This window comes from Juglans microcarpa x Juglans regia, chromosome 8D, assembly GCF_004785595.1.
Source record: "Juglans microcarpa x Juglans regia isolate MS1-56 chromosome 8D, Jm3101_v1.0, whole genome shotgun sequence".
NCBI classification, from domain to species: Eukaryota; Viridiplantae; Streptophyta; class Magnoliopsida; order Fagales; family Juglandaceae; genus Juglans; species Juglans microcarpa x Juglans regia.
In genome coordinates this window covers 28,965,295-28,984,746 of record NC_054608.1, presented here as the reverse complement: position 1 = coordinate 28,984,746, position 19,452 = coordinate 28,965,295, and the positions used below count along the sequence as shown (strand labels likewise).

The 19,452-nt window shown below is 33.1% G+C and overlaps 1 protein-coding gene across 1 annotated transcript; it reads left to right on the top strand.

Moving 5' to 3' along the window:
* Positions 1–1,067: 1,067 nt before the first annotated feature.
* On the top strand, positions 1,068–3,567 carry LOC121242128 (beta-1,2-xylosyltransferase XYXT1-like). Its single transcript, XM_041140035.1, has 3 exons — positions 1,068–1,459; positions 1,559–2,050; positions 2,129–3,567. Exons 1-3 carry the CDS (start codon positions 1,321–1,323, stop codon positions 3,367–3,369), a joined length of 1,872 nt encoding a protein of 623 aa, XP_040995969.1. The 5' UTR covers positions 1,068–1,320; the 3' UTR covers positions 3,370–3,567.
* Positions 3,568–19,452: the final 15,885 nt, after the last annotated feature.

Sequence of the window (19,452 nt, the reverse complement as noted above, 5' to 3'; positions counted from 1 at the left end):
ATTGAAATTAAAATTAAAAGTTAAATAAAATATTATTTTTTTATTAATAAATTCATGGAAAGGTCGCTATTGGACATGTGGCCCGGACTTTTTTTTTTTAAAAAAAAAATAAAATATTATTAAAATATATATTTTTTAATATTATTTTTATTTTAGGATTTAAAAAAGTTGAATTGTCTATTTAATTTTGTATGAAGACTTGAAAAAGTTGTAATGATTAAATGAGATAAGATGAATTATAAAAACAAACGAGGAAGATAGTTTTCAGTCCTTCAATCACTCTAAAGGCATATATTTCAAGCGAGGATGGCCTTGTTTATGTAGTAGTTACCTAACTAGCTTAAAATATTGCCCGAGCAGTTGAATTGCTCATTTCTTTTCCTTATTAAATTTTGTTTGGAGAAATGTCACATAATATAGTTCGTGAAAAGTGAATCAAGATCATCAGCCTCTGGATCAGCTTTATGTCTAAACTGATGACTCATGATTTTGTACGATGATAGATATATCATATAAACCCTAGCTACAGCATTCAATGTTTTTCATATAATTTTTTTGAACAATATTAAATAATAAATAATGGTGGGTTAATAAAATTGAGAAAACATGAGCATTGCTCCTAAAATATTTGTGTATAAGTTTGAGACATTTCAGAACTCGTTTGGATAGTGAGATGAGATGAGATGAGATACTTTTAGATAAGTTGAATAAATTATTATTAAAATATTATTTTTTTAATATTATTATTATTTTATAATTTGAAAAGATTGAATTATTTATTATATTTTGTATGAAAATTTGATAAAATTATAATGATAAAATGAAATGAAGTGAAATGATTTCTTTATCGAAACCAGCCCATCTCAATAATATTTCCACGAAGCGTACGTAGTTGGTCGAGGCCTTCGAAGCTGGAATCCACGACCCGCTGCTCCTCTCAATAGATGCAAGAAAGATCCCCAGCAAGCAATCATGAAAAGAGATGTTTGTCTCAACAGTCAACCCGAGAGTCCCTTTCATCCGTTGGATTTTATTAGTTTTTTTGGAAGCTTCCATGAGCTAACAACTTCGTGGGAAGCAACAATTCATAGAAAATGCACATGCACCTCATCAACCTCTTCCAATTGTCAACCAAAGTGGCATTCAAAAATCTTGCATGCTTTGCCGTCGACTCAGAGTTATTTCAGAGGCTATCTAGCTAGCTAGCTAGCTTCATTTGGAGTTTTAAAGCATAGCCTCGATCATTCTTCTGATATTGCTCATTTTCTTCAAACTGATCATCATCAAGCTGGGTATTGTGCTTGGCTTCCAATTAAAACGATGTACAATGGTCTACTTTCTAAAAGCTTTAGTAAGCATGAGCGGAAAAGATTCGGATATGGAGCATTCTTTGGTTGTTTGCTTATTGCAATGAGCATTTGCACTGTGTTCAAGCCTTATTTGGGTCCTCTACCAGTTTGTAAGTACCTCGTTCATGAACTTTGATCTTACCAATTTTTGCTGCGTTCTGAGTAGGAAATTTACTACTGTGTCTTGTTATCTTGTGTTGGTTTCACAGTGAACTTGAAGGTGTCTATGGCTGCTGGTTTCAAAATGCTGATTATCAGAGATACAAGCGGCTCCAGTACTTCGCCAACCACCTTGGGGCCAATTACTTACTTATCAGAGAAGAATACGAGCAACTCCGCATCCCCACTCTTGGAGCCAATGGCTCAGTTAGCTGACGAAAATGCTAGCATCCCCGCATCACCACTCTTGGAGCCAATAACTCCGTTAGCAGAAAAGAATATGAGCATCTCCACATCCCCAGTACTTTTGGAGCCAATGACTCAGTTAGCAGCAGAAAATAATGCGAGCAACTCCGTATCCCCAGTCTTGGAGCCAACGACTCGGTTAGTAGAAAAGAATGCGAGCATCTCCGCATCCTCACTCTTGGAGCCAATGACTCAGTTAGCAGAAAAGAATGCGAGCACCTCCCCCTCTCCACCCTTGGTGCCTACGACTCAGTTATCAGAAATGAATACAAGCAGCTTCCCAGAAACAGTTAAAGGTAAGGTTTGATCAATCTTGGCAAGCAAATGCATTTACCTGAACTCATGAATGACAAGATCATTTCTTTCATTTTCAGCTGCAGAAACCGTAATGGAGAGAAGGGAACGTCCTGAAATGGAGAAAACTGAGCCTGTGACAAAGAAAACGGAATCTGTGATAAAGAAAGTGGAGCCACTCTGCAATTTCATGAAACCAAGAGGAGATATTTGTGAAATAAAAGGGGATGTAAGAGTTCAAGGAAAATCTTCTTCCGTTTTCCTTGTTTCATCTCAAATGAGCATCTTGGCAGGAAACAATAACTCGTGGAGTATAAAACCTTATGCTCGGAAAGGTGACCAAGCAGCAATGAAACGTGTTAGGGAATGGTCAGTAAAATCAGTATTGGGTCACGAGGAGATCCCTCAATGCACAAAAAACCACAGCGTTCCAGCCATCCTGTTTTCTCAAGGAGGATATGCAGGAAACCATTTCCACGATTTTACTGACTTGGTTATTCCACTATATTTAACTTCTCGACAATATAGTGGAAAAGTTCAGTTTCTTATTACCGACAAAAGTCCTTTGTGGATTTCAAAGTTCCAAGCAATCCTTAAGAAGTTGTCAAGATATGAGTTGATAGACATTGACACAGAAGAAGAAGTTCATTGTTTCCCAAATGTGATAGTTGGTCTCAAACGAAATCAGAAAGAGTTGAGTATTGATTCTTCAGAATATTCTTACTCTATGAGAAACTTCAGAGAATTCTTGAGAAGTTCCTATGCATTAAAGAAAGCTAATGCAATCAAACTGAGAAATGGTCTGCGTAAACGTCCCCGGCTTCTGATCCTCTCAAGAAGAAGAACAAGAGCTTTTACAAACGTGGAAGAAATAACTAAAATGGCAAGAAGCTTGGGATTCAAGGTACATGTTGCAGAGGCTAGCATGGATGTTTCAAAATTTGCAGAAGTTGTGAATTCCTGTGATGTGCTGCTGGGGGTTCATGGAGCTGGTCTGACTAACCTTGTTTTCCTCCCTATGAATGCAATTCTAATCCAAGTAGTTCCCTTTGGGGGATTTGAATGGCTAGCAACAAATGACTTTGGAGAGCCCTCAAAGGATATGAACTTGAAGTACTTGGAATATAAGATAAGCATAGAAGAGAGTACTCTGATACATGAATACCCTCCCAACCATACGATTCTTAGGGATCCAGTTTCAATCCAGAAACAAGGATGGGAAGCATTTAAGTCAGTATATTTGGATAAACAAAATGTAAAGATTGATGTGAATGGGTTTAGGCCAACTTTGTTAAAAGCACTTGAGCTTCTGCATCAATAGATCAAGTTGCAATTCATTGGGATACCAATTCATGTGATCTTCTTCATGTTGTATTCCTTATTGATATTTATAGGAGATTAAAAAAAATATATATATGTTAGATGTCCTTTACTCAAAGCCTTCTCTTCTAGGAAATTAAATGGAGAATAGGCACTGATATATAGAACATGATTTTTGTGAGTGTATAAGAAACTCCAGAATATGTAATATTTATATGCACAGACATGAATTAAGCTTGTATTCATCTTAATTTGGTGCTTAGATTTGTTGCAGAGACATGAAAAAAAAAAAAAAAAGGAAAAAAAGAAAAACCATTTCAGGATCACCAGGCTGGGTAAAAGAGCCAAAGAAATTGACTACACAAGGCATTGCGATCACTAGTCAACGTTAGGTAATCTACTTCAAAGATATACACTCACAATAATGAGCCACTCTTGATATATAATTAATCTCATCTTCGATTCCGATCCTTCAACACTTTTGCATTAAACAGCAGGGCTTTACATTTTTCTTATCAGCAATTTCTTCATAAACCAAAAAAAAAAAAAAAAAAAAAAAAAACCTCATTAACATTTTAGTCTCCGGACACCGTTTGGATGTTGAGCTGCGAGTTGAGTTCTTTATGAATAATAGTGAGTTAAGATAGTGGAGTGAGTTTTGTAAGGTCCACCTAAGAAGAGTTGAGATGTGTTTGGATGTTAAGATGTGTTTAAATATATTAATGAGAAGTTAAAAAAAATTGTGAGTCTTGCATGTAAAGACGTATTGAGTTGAAAAATATTGTGAATCTTACGTGTAAAGAGGAGTTGAGTTGAGTGATTTGAAAATTATATATTTAAATATTAGAATCAACTTAAAATTAGATTGAATTGAATTAATCTTTGATCCAAATTCCAAACTGCCCTTGGTTACTATCAATAAAGTTCAAGTGGCCGTTTCTTGGGGCCCCCAAAATGGCTTTTTCCCATCCAACAAAGGGAAACAAACCAGCCCTACATGATGATTATTTAGAAGTTTCCAAGCATCTGTTTAACAATATTTTGGAATATATAATTAAAGTAAAGCAAACCTTTCTGTTATATGTCATATCTAGAGGTACTTGTACATGAGTTAGAATATAAATTACGTAATTAAATTTATTAATAACATTAGTATGATATTTGATTTCATCTTTTGAAAAACCACATGAGTAAATAATTTAATTAAAAGCACATGAAATTATTTGACTAAAACAAACCACAAAGATCCCCTTTATTTATCTAAAGATTTATATAAGTTGAATACTTTTATGAATTGTATGACCTGTACATTCCATAACAATTATGGGGATAATGTATATCATATTTATAAAAGTATTTATTATTAGAGACTTTTTGACTTGAGTATTTAAAAAGATTTTTCAAAATTGTAAAGATCCTATATTTATTTTTGTAAGGGTATGGCCCCACCTCTTATAAATTTACTTCTCATCCCAATTAACAAGCTTTCGATCTAGTACTAAGTATCATCTCAAGCTTGATGGATCTAGCATTGAGCTAAATATATTAAGAGTTAATTCTTATACATCTCAAACTTAACTTGAAACGATAGAAAGTCACCATACATTTAGAACTAGAATTATTTGTTATAACTTGTGAATTATGCACAAATCATCATGAATTAATAAATTAGGATTGATAAGTCTAACCATTTAATTAATTAAATGATTATAATCGATAATTAATATATGGCTTGAATACAACTTAGTATGACTTAAATCCGATATGAAAGTATAAATTACTACTCTTAAATCATATGCACATTGAAAAAAAAAAACATTGTTCTAGTTTGAACTGGACAAAGTTGTCAAAACTATCATCTGAAAACACATTCTCAGTCGTATTCATTAACAACACACTGGTAGATCCAAGTTAAAGTTCGTCTATATCTCTTGTTAAGATTCATTTTGATTGGCATGGCAAAATAAATTCTTTGTATATTAAAATATGAATATGTACATCATGTCTTTATAATACAAGAAGAGAGATCAAATCCCATCAATGAGGCATCAGAATCAGTAACTAAATGTAAAGAAATCAGCAAATCCCGTAGACTAGCTAAATGGAAATAAATCGTGTACAAAGATTCGATTATGCTTAAGGGTCTAGCATTGAACTAAATAGATTAAGAGTTAATTCATATACATCACAAACTCAACTTGAAACGAGAAGAAGTCACCACACATTTAGAAATATAAATTATTTGTTACGACTTGCGAATTAATAAATTAGGATTGACAAGTCTAGTTGTTTAATTAATCAAATGACATATATTAGAATCGATAATTAATATATGACTTGAATCCAACTTAGTTTAACTTAAATCCGATATGAAAGTATAAATTACTACTCTTAAATCATATGCACCACTAAAACAAAAACATTGTTTTTGTTTGAACTAGACAAAGTTGTCGGAACTATCATCTAAACACACATTCTCAGTTGTCTTGATTAACAACCCACTAGTAAATTCAAGTTAAGTTTTGTCTATATCTCTTGTTAAGATTCATTTGGATTGGCATGGCAAAAGGAACCCTCTATGTATTAAAATATGAACATATACATCATGTCTTTATAATACAACAAAGGAGATCAAATCCTTTAGATGAGGCATCAAAATTAGTAACTAATTGTAAATAAATCAGCAAATCCCATAGACTAGCTAAATGGAAAGAAATCCTGTACAAAGATCCGATTATGCTTGATGATCTAGCATTGAACTAAAAAGATTAAGAGTTAATTCATGTACATTTCAAACTTAACTTGAAACGACAAGAAGTCTCCTCACATTTAGAACTTGAAATTATTTGTTACAACTTGCGAATTATACACAAATCATCACGAATTAATAAATTAGGGTTGACAAGTCTAACCGTTTAATTAATTAAATTACTTAAATTAGAATTGATAATTAATATATGCCTTGAATCCAACTTAGTATGACTTAATTCTGATATGAAAATATAAATTACAACTCTTAAATCATATGCACCATTGAAAAAAAAACATTGTTCTTGTTCAAACTGGACAAAGTTGTCGGAACTATCATCTGAACACACATTCTCAATCGTCTTCATTAACAACCCACTAATAGATCCAAGTTAAGTTTCGTCTATATCTCTTGTTAAGATTCATGCAGATTGGCATGGCAAAATGAACTTTCTATATATTAAAATTTGAATATATACATCGTGTCTTTATAATACAACAAGGGAGATCAAATCATTTAGATGAGGCATCAAAATCAGTAACTAATTATAAAGAAATCAGCAAATCCCATAGACTAGCTAAATGCAAAGAAATCATATACAAAATAATATACAATAAATTAAAGATCCGTATTACTCCCCCTCAAATTGGAGCATAGAAGTCTTTAATGCCCAATCTGGATGATAAGGTGTATAAACGTTCACAATCCAAGGCTCTGGTGAAAATGCCAACAAGTTGATTGGAAGTGGAGACATGAGCGATGGAGATAAGGCCATAACACATTTTTTCTTAAAAAATGTGGCAATTGATCTCAATGTGATAAGTGTGTTCATGAAAAACTGGATTTTAGGCAATATAGAAAGCAGCTTGATTGTCACAATAAATGAGCATAGGTTGTGGATGTGGGACAATTATGTCATTAAGGAGTATATGGAGCCAAGTAAATTCACATGTAGTGGGAAGCTAAGGTACCATACTTAGGTTTAGCAGAGGAACAAGAAATAGTAGATTCATGGCTCTGATGCCATGTTAATAAGATTCAAGTAGATTGACATGAAAAAATTAATTTTTTATATATTAAAATATGAATATATATATATCGTGTCTTTATAATATAAGAAGACAGATCAAATCTCGTAGATGAGGCGGAAAAATCAGTAACTAAATGGAAAGGAATCGGCAAATTCTGTAGACTAGCTAAATGGAAAGAAATCATGTATAGAATAATATACAATAAATCTAAGATCCGTAATATCTCATCCACTATGAGATATATTAAAAATGAAAAACCCACCGTGATTTTTTGTTTATGGCCGCATAATTAATGAACATTATCAAAAAAATTTGAGAAACTGACTGTGATTTGTCTATACTTTGAGGTTGTTTTGTTATTGGAGTTCAAGACTTCTTTGATGTTTGGAGTTTGGTTTTGTATTAGAGGGTCCAAGAAAAATTATTGATCTATTAAAGTTAGTTATTATATATGTTACCTATAAACAATATATTTTTCCCCGTAGTGCTTAGTGCATGACTTGCTTTGTTGTGTTATGTTTACAGAAACTGTACCCTCTATCTTTTTCAAGTAATCTATTATACATTTGTATGTTATATTCAATTTTATTGCTTTGGTGTGTTAGTTGTTTTGAATCTAATTATAAGATTGTGTTATAATTAGGAATGTGAATCATAAGTACTAATAGTGAGGAAGTTGAAACTATGATAAGTGCTAATTACAATTGTGTTGAAATTAATAGAATTTTAGATGTTGAAGATGACATGGTAAAGAAGCAAAATCACATGAATCTATCATGTAATGTGATAAATAAACCAAGTGGCTTGTCCTCGTTGACATATAGTTGTCCTTTGGAGCTACACTTTGGGTTGTAATTTGATGGCTTAAATGATGCAAATGCACATTACAACTTCTCTAAATCTCTTTGCCCCATCACTTACTCTTGGTGATTATGCTAGTCAATGTTTAAAAGTTGTATGAAGTTAAAGAACCTCCTCAAATATAATTTATAAAAAATTAATCATTAAAATATTAATCATAAAGTTCTTGTAATTATGATAGTTTAAAAATTAATCTTGATTTTATTTTAGTACCAATGTTTCAAAAATCGTACCTACCGGCCCATACGGCCAATATTTGCCGTATCGGGACAGTAACCGGCACGAGAAAGGGTTCTGTTTCGTATCGATTAAAATTTTGGGTATACCGGGTTGTTTTGGCCCGTACTTTGGATTTCAGCCGATATGAATATTTTGGCTAGTACATGGGCTAGCAGCTATTTGGAGTCTTGGAAATGTTTGTAATTAAACAGAATGTGAGGGACATTTTCTCATTTTGTTGTCGTCAGAACAGATACCGTTCGATTACTCCGTTAAATTTGGATGGCCACGAATATGTTAAGCAAACTAAATACAGTATATATATACACGTATATAGAAATATATATTTACATATATAGATATATATATATTTACATATATATTTACATATTTATTTATATTTCAAATATTGATCTTATTATCTTGTTAATGAAGATGAGAGATTTTATTTTAATAGGTGGATTAAGAACTTATTTAATTTTACAAGTATGTGTGTTGTTAAAACTTAAAACTTGTATTGAGAAGTACTATTGAGTTTATGAATTATTTTGTTGTTGTTTTGAAATATAGTATATGTGTGTGTGTGTGTGTGTATATATATATATATATAATTTATCCATGTAAAGAGTATTCCGAAACGATACCAATATCAAAATATTTCATTCCAGTACCTTGACCAAAACGGCCACCGAAATAGTATTCAAACTTTGTTTAGTACAAACATTTTTGGATATGATGTGGGTACAAGATATTGTTTAGTACAAAAATTGTAACACCCCGTATTTTAGTGTTTTTTTTTAATTGAAAGATTATTTGTTATTAATTTAAAATTTATTCTCTTGTTTTAAAATTGTTGGATTTTTAGTTGTGTTATTTTTATGATTTTTAGTTTACGAAAATTATTTTTGAAATGCTTTCTCTAAATTAATTATTTTTATGCGTTTAAATTTCTTCTCAAATTAAATTAACTTGTTGTGGGGTTTAATTATTTATTTTCATTTTAATCACTGCGTTTGAATTATTTTATTTTACTTGCTATGTTAAAATCGTTTCCGTTAGATCGTTTTTGTGACCCAAGATATGAGGATTGGACCTCACTTCTTTCCCTACATTTTCTCTTTCCTCTTTTCTTTTTCTTCTTTTTTTTTCTTTTTCTTCTCCTTTTTCTTTTCTTTTTCTCCTCTCCTCTCCCGCGCGCCGCACGACTCTCCCCCTTTCTCTCTCCGTCCGTTTCTTCTTCCACCCAGCCCCGCCGCCTCGCGCTGCCATGGGCGACACCGCCCGGCCCACTGTCCTTCCTAGCCACCAGCGACCACCCCCCTGTAATCTCAGCCCCAACTGCGCCGCCGTTAGCTCCCATTCGCATCACCAAGCCGAGGCACTCCTTGCGCCGCTGCGCCGCCGTCGCGCCACCCCCGGCCACCATCTTCTCACCACATCATCCTCGACCTTCTAGCAACCCAATAGACCCAACCCCACCTCCGATCTGTCACCGGTGAAGCCCCACCATCAACATTTCTGTTTTGGGTATTTTTGCACTTCAACCGCCTATTGCGCCGCCACCCACGGCTAACCACTACCACCACTAGCTTCACCGACATCCCTAAGTCCTACCCTATCAATCTCGGGTCTTCGTTTACACCCGTTCAAAAGTGGGTTTTTGAGACCCACGGCCACAGTGCTTTTGGCACTGTTTTGTTGCTGCGTTGCCGCTTCTAGCACCTCCGTGATCTCTCAAAAATTATATTATAGCATTGTAAGTATTTTTTCCAAAGAACTTTTGAGATTTAAATGTATTTATGCTCTAATTCATATTTACTGTTAATTTATTGGTGGAGCCGGACTGAGTCCGAGGAGTAAGGGGATCGGTTAGATTGGATGATGGAGTTGTTTGTATGAGATTGGTTTATGCTATGAAATTTGTTAGCTGTTTCGGGTTTAAATATTGGTGTTTTGAATTTGACGTTGGTCATGGTGAATATTGATGATTTTTAAGAAGTGATGATATATTTTTGGATTATTGGTTTGATGTATTGGAAATGTTTAGAAGGGTTTGTTGGGGCCTTTTAACATCTAGAAGTGTTGAGATATTTTTTCCTGTTGTGGAGTTGTGAACGGAGAGAGAGTAGTGTGTAGTGTCATCCTGATTAAATTGTTAGTAATTGTTTGGGACTGCGAACTGTAGGAATAAGTGTGAGTTATTGAAATTTGAGTTGACATTGGTTTTGATGCTTGTATTGGACAATATTGAGATTGGTATAGAATATTTTGGGTCGAAGTGTGGACTGTCCGGATTATTATTTTGCTGATTGAGTTTGATTAAACTTACTGAATTATGGTCTAGAAATTGGGTATTAAGTTGTCTAAGACCAATTTTGTGTTGTTGGACTTTAATATTTAGTTTATATTATTTTTATGAATAGGTGACGAGACGGATAGAGACCGTATTCAAGTCATAGATAATGCACTGCAGGAGTCAGGTAAGCGGGGTTCCTATGCTAGGCCTTACACGAATTATTTGAGACTGAGGTTGATTTTCTGAAAACTTTGCATATTTTTGTGGTGAAATGAAAACTTGGGAAAAAACAAAAAAAAAAAAAAACCAACATCGATCGTTTATTTGCATACTCATGAAATCTGTGCGAAAAAGAGAAAAATATGTTCTGACATACATTGTGTAGACACGAGCTAAATTCTGTCATGTAATTTCTGAAATCTGAAAAATGACCGATATTGAGAATATGAAAAATTGTGCATTTATTTGAAAAGATACTCTGGCTTTTGTGTTCAGTGTGTGTAAACTGTCTGATTCTGTTTTGATACTCTGTATTATTTTGATATAACATCTGAAAACCTTTGGCATGGTGTACTGGTTTTCGTATCTGACTCTGTCTCTGCTTTGCTCTGCTCTGCTCTGTTATGCTCTGCTCTGTTTGGGTTGGTACCAACTTCTCTGTCTCTAAGTGCACCCACTTTGAAAACAAAGTGGTTTTATTGTGGTCTTTCCTGTGTGCACACTTGGGGCTCCGAGAAGAATAAAGGAAAGATTTCACCTCTGTCTCTGCCTGATTTGGCCACCGGGGTTATCACAACCCTACCATGGGGGTGAAACATGGTCTCTGCTCTGTTTGATGCTCTGTTTTGATCTGATGATGATACTCAGTTTATGTTATGCCAAAGTACTATGAGTTTTACTTGTCTTAAAACCATCGCTCTGTTACTTTTGAAAATATGTTCTGTTCTGCATGATAACTCTAGAAAATATTTTGTTCTGCATGCTCTACTTTGTAAATGTTCATGTTTACACGCTAGCATATGATTTCTGCTTACTGAGTTGTTGATAACTCACCCCTTATCTTCATAATATTTTTCAGATGATGTAGAGAGTCCAACTGAGGACCTGGTTTAGATTGGTGAGCACGATTAAGCTGAGAGATGATGTTAGAAGAAGGAATTCTGATGTCTTATGTCTTTTAGATTTAATTATATCTTGGGCTTGGGTTTAGTAAGACTTTTGAAGTTATTAGTTTGGTTTGTTATGCCTACCGGGAGATTTTGGACTCCTTAGCTTATTTTGCTGCAGTAATAACTTTGTAGAGTTTCAATGTGGTTATTTGGAGTACTTGAGATTGAGTTTTGCTAATAAAATTTTGGAGTTTTATTTTAGTTGTGTTGGAAAACATGTTCTTAAGTGACAGGTAGTAATTCTCCAGGCCAACTGGGTTTGGGGCGTTACAAAAATTATCCTGAAAATTTTATACAAGATGTTGTTTATTCCATTTATTGAAGTCAACCATCATTACCAAATTATAATGTGAAGATATAATTTGCTAGTAAATGAAATTTTTGAATCCTATGCTTCGTTGTTGAGAACATGCAGGGCTTGAGGCAAACATTGCTTATTCCATTATGAGTAATTATACATACAACTGTGAAATGCGTAAATGTTGAGTAATTATTTTGAATAAGAGTGAGGTTCATTATTAAAAAATTAATTTTTTTCATGTGAGTCTCATGTTTTATTCACTTTTTTCAAAACGATTACACAACAGTTATACAGTTCATAATTGAAAATATCTTTTCTATTCCATTATTATCATTGATAATGATAAAACAATTATTAAGGCAATTATAGGGGTATTCCAATATCCACTTTTTCAAAAAAACCTTATGCCGTTGTATTCACAAGGGACAACATTTCAAGAGTTTGAGTTGGAGTATAGTGAACTATCAGTAAAGTATGAGTGAAGAGATAATGGTTTGTTGCAGAATCTATACATGGTAGGAGAAGTATATACTAACTTATGTGAAACCATATTTTGTGTCAACATTTCGACAACCCAACGACGTGAGAATATGTTCTTCAAGAATTATGTCTACATGAGACACTTGTCAATGACATGATGCACCGATATGAGAACTGTTGAAGCACATTATCTTATAAAGAGATGATAGAGGGTGTAAAGAACAAAATATCTTTAAACAGTTTTGAGAATACGTCACAAGTTGGAAGAAGTGAAAGGATATGCAGAAGAAAATTGTTTTTGATGTCTAAAAAGAAGTTATTTATAGTTTATGACACAAGGGTAGTTATCTATTGTATTTATAAAAAAAAAAAACAATCAATAAGCTAGCTCTTTAAGGGAGAGACAATCATACATCCTAAATTACACTTGAGTTGGTGAGTAACAAAAAAACTTGCATATATCATCCGTTTAGATTTCGGGCATTTGTGCATGCATTTTCATTCTATTTTTGGCAAGAAATATTAATTGACTACTAACTAAATAATATGCATAAAAATAGATCATAAATGCCAAGAGTCACAATAAACGTGATGTTTGTAGTGAATACTGGCAATGTTAAGTAATTCTTCGAAATTAATAATCTAATTTTATGAAATTGCAAACTTAGCCTCGTAATTAAGGGAAAAATTCCAATATGAAGAGTTTTATAAATGAATAAGGATATCCAAAAGATAGAAACCATTGAAATGTGAGAAGTATTGATATTTTTGTGATGAACAATCAAATACTATCAAACTTTTCATTCAAACAACAAAATCCCTCATAAATCATGTGAGAAACAATTGTAAATGAGTACACCATTATCAGAGAAACACTGTTATTGATAGGAAACATGTTCATTTCAATAAAAATTACAAAAAAAAAAACCAAGACACAATCAAAGTTATTAAAGCTCTCTTGTACTTTTTCTTCAATATTTAGAATTTATGTTACTTGATTATCATAAATTCAATATCTATCATTTTATTTATGTGTTATGTGACGCCCCCAAACTCCATTTGAGATTTGACGGAACTTGAAGTATCGGGACATGCAATACAAGGTTATATACATATGTTCATGACAATTAAGAATTTAATACATTTAACATGCTTCTAACAATATGTAGTAAATGCAGCAGATAATTTGTTTCAAGTAATACACATTTTATCAGAATGATAATCTCAAAATATAAACAATTTTTCATTAATATTCACGTAACAAAAGTCATACCATTCATCTAACTGGTCTGTAAATAAAACAACATAGTATTGGAGACAGATCTTCATAGTTACAGACATAATAGAAATCTAATCTAAATGCCAATCTACTCATGCAACTTAGTTATAAGCTCCAAAATAATATTCAGAAATTGGAGGATCGACTCCAAGAGCTCCACGAGGCTCCTCCTCGGCCTAGTCGACCTCGTCCAGTTGGGCACGCGTTTATTCTCTACTACTTGACACATTGTCTACCATTTTGAGTAGAAAAAGATAGTGAGACTAACATCTTGAGTAAAGCTCTTAAGCTACTAACAGTATAAATAAGTATGCGTGACAGTAACATGATATGTGTGCTTGATGAACATAGACTTAGAAACATCAGAACTTGACATGAACATGGCTTGTTGCTTTCATAAACATGAAACATTCATTCTTTATATGTTTGATTATGTCATAATAGGAGCTCCATGATTCTCCATGGACCTTGTCTCCTGCCAATACCCATCACATCACAGGTCCTTGCACTAGCTATGAGTATGTCTTGATAGCTTTTACTTGTAGCATCTATATTTGGCATCATCGGCATTGGATGCTAGACTTCACTCTAGAATCTAGTTTAATTAAACTCATTCGAAACTTGATTGATGGTACTTTGTCAATCCTAGGGGATTTCACTCTATTTTAAACACTTGAGAGTATATACAAAAGTTAAAAATTTTTTTATATTTCTTTTATTTTATTTTTATGAATATACAAGTTGTGAATAAAATAGTCACTTTGCTCTAACCAAAGAATAAGCAACACAAACTTTTATCTCAAAATATAACAATTTAGCAGTGATAAAGAAAATCACACAACTAATGTTAGAGTATAAGCAATAAATAATAACACTTCTTGCAACTTTGTATACCCAAATTGAAAATAAAATATCATTTTTTATTTTTATTAGAAAAAAAATCAAAAGTATGGAACTTGCTTAACAACATTAATGTACACCTAAATTTGAAACATTTAACATCAATATTTGTTCATTAAGATAATAACAAAAAACATAAACAACTAGCACACAACATAAATAACAAAGTATATTAAGTCAAGTTTGAAGCCAAAAATAGAGCTAAAAGATCTATTAAGTCATGCCTACTATAGACTTTATTCATCCATAGTTTGACTAGGCTATAAGACTTTTCCGATCAATAACAGATGAGGTTCATGTCAATATAAAAGGAATTGCAAATTTGAATAATTAAATTTAAGTTAAGTAATGGTTAATTCTAATTTCTAGTCTAGTAGATCAAGAACATTTTTTCCATGGGAATAAGTAGAAAAATCCATAGATTGATAACACAGAGAATGAAAACATTTGCCCATATATCGCAAGTTTGAAATAGGGAAGGATGAGATATAAATACTAGGATACACGAGTTGGGCATGATTGATGGCATTGTTGGGTCTTCAATTGGCCTCCTTAGAAAACACAATTTCGATGCACAAATAGGAAACATTAGAGTCAATGGTACAGTCGGATCAGGTTTGACATATAAGGCATTAATTACATTAGGCTTCTTGTAGGTTGGATATAGAGCTACTAGGTAGAGAGAACACGTGTGAGGATTGCGCCAATGCAAGGAGATAGACCACCAATTGAGTGTAAGTAGAAAGCAAAGATAAAAAAACATTCCATTGATTTGGAGAAAAATAGCTGCAATCCTTTGTAGTCTAGCACATCTAGTCTAGCACATAGGCTAGCAAATACTTTGTAGATAGCTAGATAGACACAATCCAATTCAGGTTGAGATAGGATTTTTTACTATTATAAGCAAACTTGAAATTCCGCCTAAAGCGCGAAGGCGTGAACAAGGAGCTGAACAGGCTAGTAGCTCGAGCAAGAAAGAGAGTTACCCGCCTAAGACGAGCAACATTTAAGGGAAGACTTGAGCATATATGTGAATCTTTCAAAACAACATGAAAATGCTCAGAAGGTGGCAGTATCGTACATAGAACCCACACTCTATCTGAAGAGTCACATCTGGAGTGGATATGCAAAAAAGTTTACAATGCAAAAAAGTTTACAATGCAACAAGTCATATCATTTGAACCCAAAGATATGGTCCAATGCAATGTAGGAGACGCTCACTTGTGAAGAGACTAAGGACTGGATCTAAGATAGGCAGTAAGGATGTGCAAATTGTGTCTTAGTTGTCTTTTTTTATAGTGCAGTAGGATGTCTGAAACTAAAGGACTCATTTTCAATCATACTTGGAGTCAAAAGTACACCAGAATGATATTTGATGGTCTAGATCTATAAAAGGATTGTACAAGGGACATAATCTCACTTTTGAGATCGCAAACACCTGAGTGTCCTTAGATTCAGATCATTCGAAGGAAGCAAGAGACTTCAAATGAGACAGAGAGGGGCAGTGCAGCGCCGACATAGGAATTTAGGGTAAATGTTATGGGTATGTCAAAGGACTTGCATTGCTTATTCTGTAATGTCCCTATTTTTTTATCATGAATTAAGTAAATGTTTTCTTCATTAGGTTTATGAATATTTTTATTTGTATTTTTTGAGATCTTGAATATAACTGTGTTTAGATTAATTATGTGTGATATCCAAGTGCATATAACATTATCATGTGTTGATAATCATGGAAGGTAGAGATGATTGGGGTGAGATGATATCGTGTTGGCCTCACCTGATAGATGAGAAGGAGAATATCCCAGGCATATCACATGTGATGTCTTCAAGTTGGTTGGCCAGGTAGATGTTTCTCCGAAGTAACATGTATACTTTGTATGAGTATGTCTATGTGAGTGTTCACCTATTTGGGATAGACGAGTAGGTTTGCACATTGGTTGGGTGAGAGTGATTTCCTGATTTCAAACTGTAGAACGGTGTGATGCCCCCAACCTCTGCTTAGAATTTGATGGAAATTGAAATATCAGGACATGAAACACAAGATTACATACTCTACTTCATGACAGATAATATTTAATGTACCTAACATGTTTATAGCAGTTTTCAATAATCAGTAGAAATATTTGTTCAATTATTAGTTATACCAGAATAAACTAAATCCAAAAATATTTTTCATAACATTAATATATATGTTCGTTCAACATCCATCAAAAGCATAACCTTAAACCAAAATAAACATTGTACTAAAGTAGAAACTCCTTAGTTACAAATGTCTACATATTTTCCTAATTACAGATTAAGCCACTCATACAACTCTGCTATCAACAACAAAATGACTTTAAAAAATTGAAGGGTAGTCTCCTTAGTTTCCTTCTTGCTAATTGATCTCGTCAAAGCTTGTTCATCATTTTTCATGTCGACCTGGTACAACTCCTACTATTCTGGAAGAGAATGGCAATTGGGACTGTCACAATAAGATTTTTATAAATCTCAACAACTTATGCTACTAATCTTTTAAAAGTTTTGATAGCTTGCACAATAATACACATGATGTTTATGCTTGATTGACATGGACTTGCTTTTAGCAAAGAAATCAATATCATTAGGATTTCATACTTCATGATATACTTGTTTTCATAAAATATCATCATCATCAGAACTTCATACTTTTATGATATGTTTGTTTTCATAAAATCTCATTCATTCTTGTTCTTATAGAGGGTGGACACCTCACGGTTCCCCATAGACCGTGTGCTCTTGTTGGTTACTTCATCACATCACATACCCTTTGACCAGCTGTGAATGCATCATACAGAGAAGGAATACTCAGGCAGATCACAATGTCTTCACCATAAGTACTCTTTAGTTTTTGACAGATTGAATCTCCCTCACAAAAAATTTATAACTACTTTGACAAATCGTAACACCTTTTCACCATAAGTATTTTATTTCACACCTACCAGTGTTAGGTGTTGTGATTTTGCTTTAAAACCTTTCGGTCCAATTTGCAATTTGTTGGCTATTCTTCGTTAACGCAAGGGATTATCGTAATGGACATGGGAGTTCCACTAGAATGATCCTCCATTCTAACATTAAGTCCGTGACAAAATTTAATCTAAGGTTTAACTTGAAATCATGGCAGAAATTCATGCTTCATGACAGTGACAATATGACATGACATGAATATTTCAGATATTGATGGGAACTTGAAGTAATCATGAATCACTAACAAATATTTATTATTTAGCATACCAACATATACCAAGAGTAAGTTAGAAACTAACTCACAAAGTTCTTAAGTTTAATATATTGTCATGGACTGAAATGAGAGATATACTAAGGTTAAGAATCTCATTATCAAAGAAAATTTCAAAATCTAACACTCTTAGAGTTATTTGCAAATTTGTTCCTTAACTATTCGAAATATACTATGAATTTTCAATAATTACAATTTGGCCCTAAACTTCACCAAACTTCACAAACCATATGTATTTTCAATTCTAAATCCATTTCTGAACTTAGAATTTAATAAATCGTACAACTACTATAAGAAATCCAGCAAAACCGAAACACATGGTACACTAAATTTCACTAAGTGTGATTTAGGCTTAATTGCATACTAATGGTGACTTAATTGAATATTAGCACATAATCAAATTCTTAATTTGAGCTTAGTAATATGTTAATGCACTATATTCATATCCTTCATGACCATATTTTCATTATATGAATTAACAAACACAAACACAAACACAACACTAAGCATCACAACCGAACCCTAGCATGATGTCCCATAACCTTTCTTTTACAAATGAACACTAAGAACTTAATAGATTACAAAACTAGCTATTTATATACTATGTATTCATTTCTAGATGATATTACAAAATACTAGACAACTAATTCATGATATCAAAGAGATAAAAATTCAAGTCATAGCAAAAATTAAAAGTCGAAAGATGCTAGTCCTTCACTCTTGAGTCTTGATAACAAAAGTTCTTATGTAGCATGATAATTTTTTTAAATAACTCACTCATGATCACCACTAACAAGCTTTATTTAGGTCTTCGCATCATTCTGAATATTTTATTACCAAGTTTTAAGATTAAATCAAACAAATAACTAAGAACTTCAAAGCTTGCACCGAAATCATGCATCCATAAATATATATCACAAACACAACTTAAAATCAAGTTATATGATTCAAATCAAAGCTTAACGCATAGATCCAACTCCCATTAAAAGGGTTTAGAGGATCTACTCATCAAACGATGATTTTAGAGTTCAAAAGGACTAAGTCACAAAGAAATTTCACACAAACTTTCAGTCCCATTAACCCTAAGTGATTCATGCAAACTTTTGAGTGAGAGAACTTGTGTTAGAAGCTTAAACCAAGATTTGATACACAATACAAGTTACCAATTTCATCAAAAGCGAAATCATCAAGTAAAGCCTAAGACTATATGGCACTTCAAATCACACCTCCAAAATAACATTCAAACATGCTAGTCGAAATGAGCATATCCTCACATTACTAAAGATCAACCCTTTTAGTCAAAGAAAATATTTTAACACACAACCAATCATGCTCTTAACTTTGAGTATCAAAATTGAAAAGGAAGAATTGAAGAAGAAAGGGCTTATCGAATTTGCACTTGGAGAATGAAAACTTGCTCTCTAACACTCTCTCTATCACTTACTCGGTTGTCTACTTGTGAATAGTTTCAAGCGCTTAATCATGTATAAGTGAGGATGACCAAATGAGGATGAGTGAGGGTTGGATGTGGGAACAAAAA

Coding starts and splice junctions, on each gene's coding strand:
- LOC121242128 (XM_041140035.1), top strand. CDS start 1,321: ATGTACAATGGTCTACTTTCTAAAAGCTTTAGTAAGCATGAGCGGAAA. Junction 1,460..1,558: donor TTTGGGTCCTCTACCAGTTT/GTAAGTACCTCG, acceptor TTGGTTTCACAG/TGAACTTGAAGGTGTCTATG. Junction 2,051..2,128: donor CTTCCCAGAAACAGTTAAAG/GTAAGGTTTGAT, acceptor TTTCATTTTCAG/CTGCAGAAACCGTAATGGAG.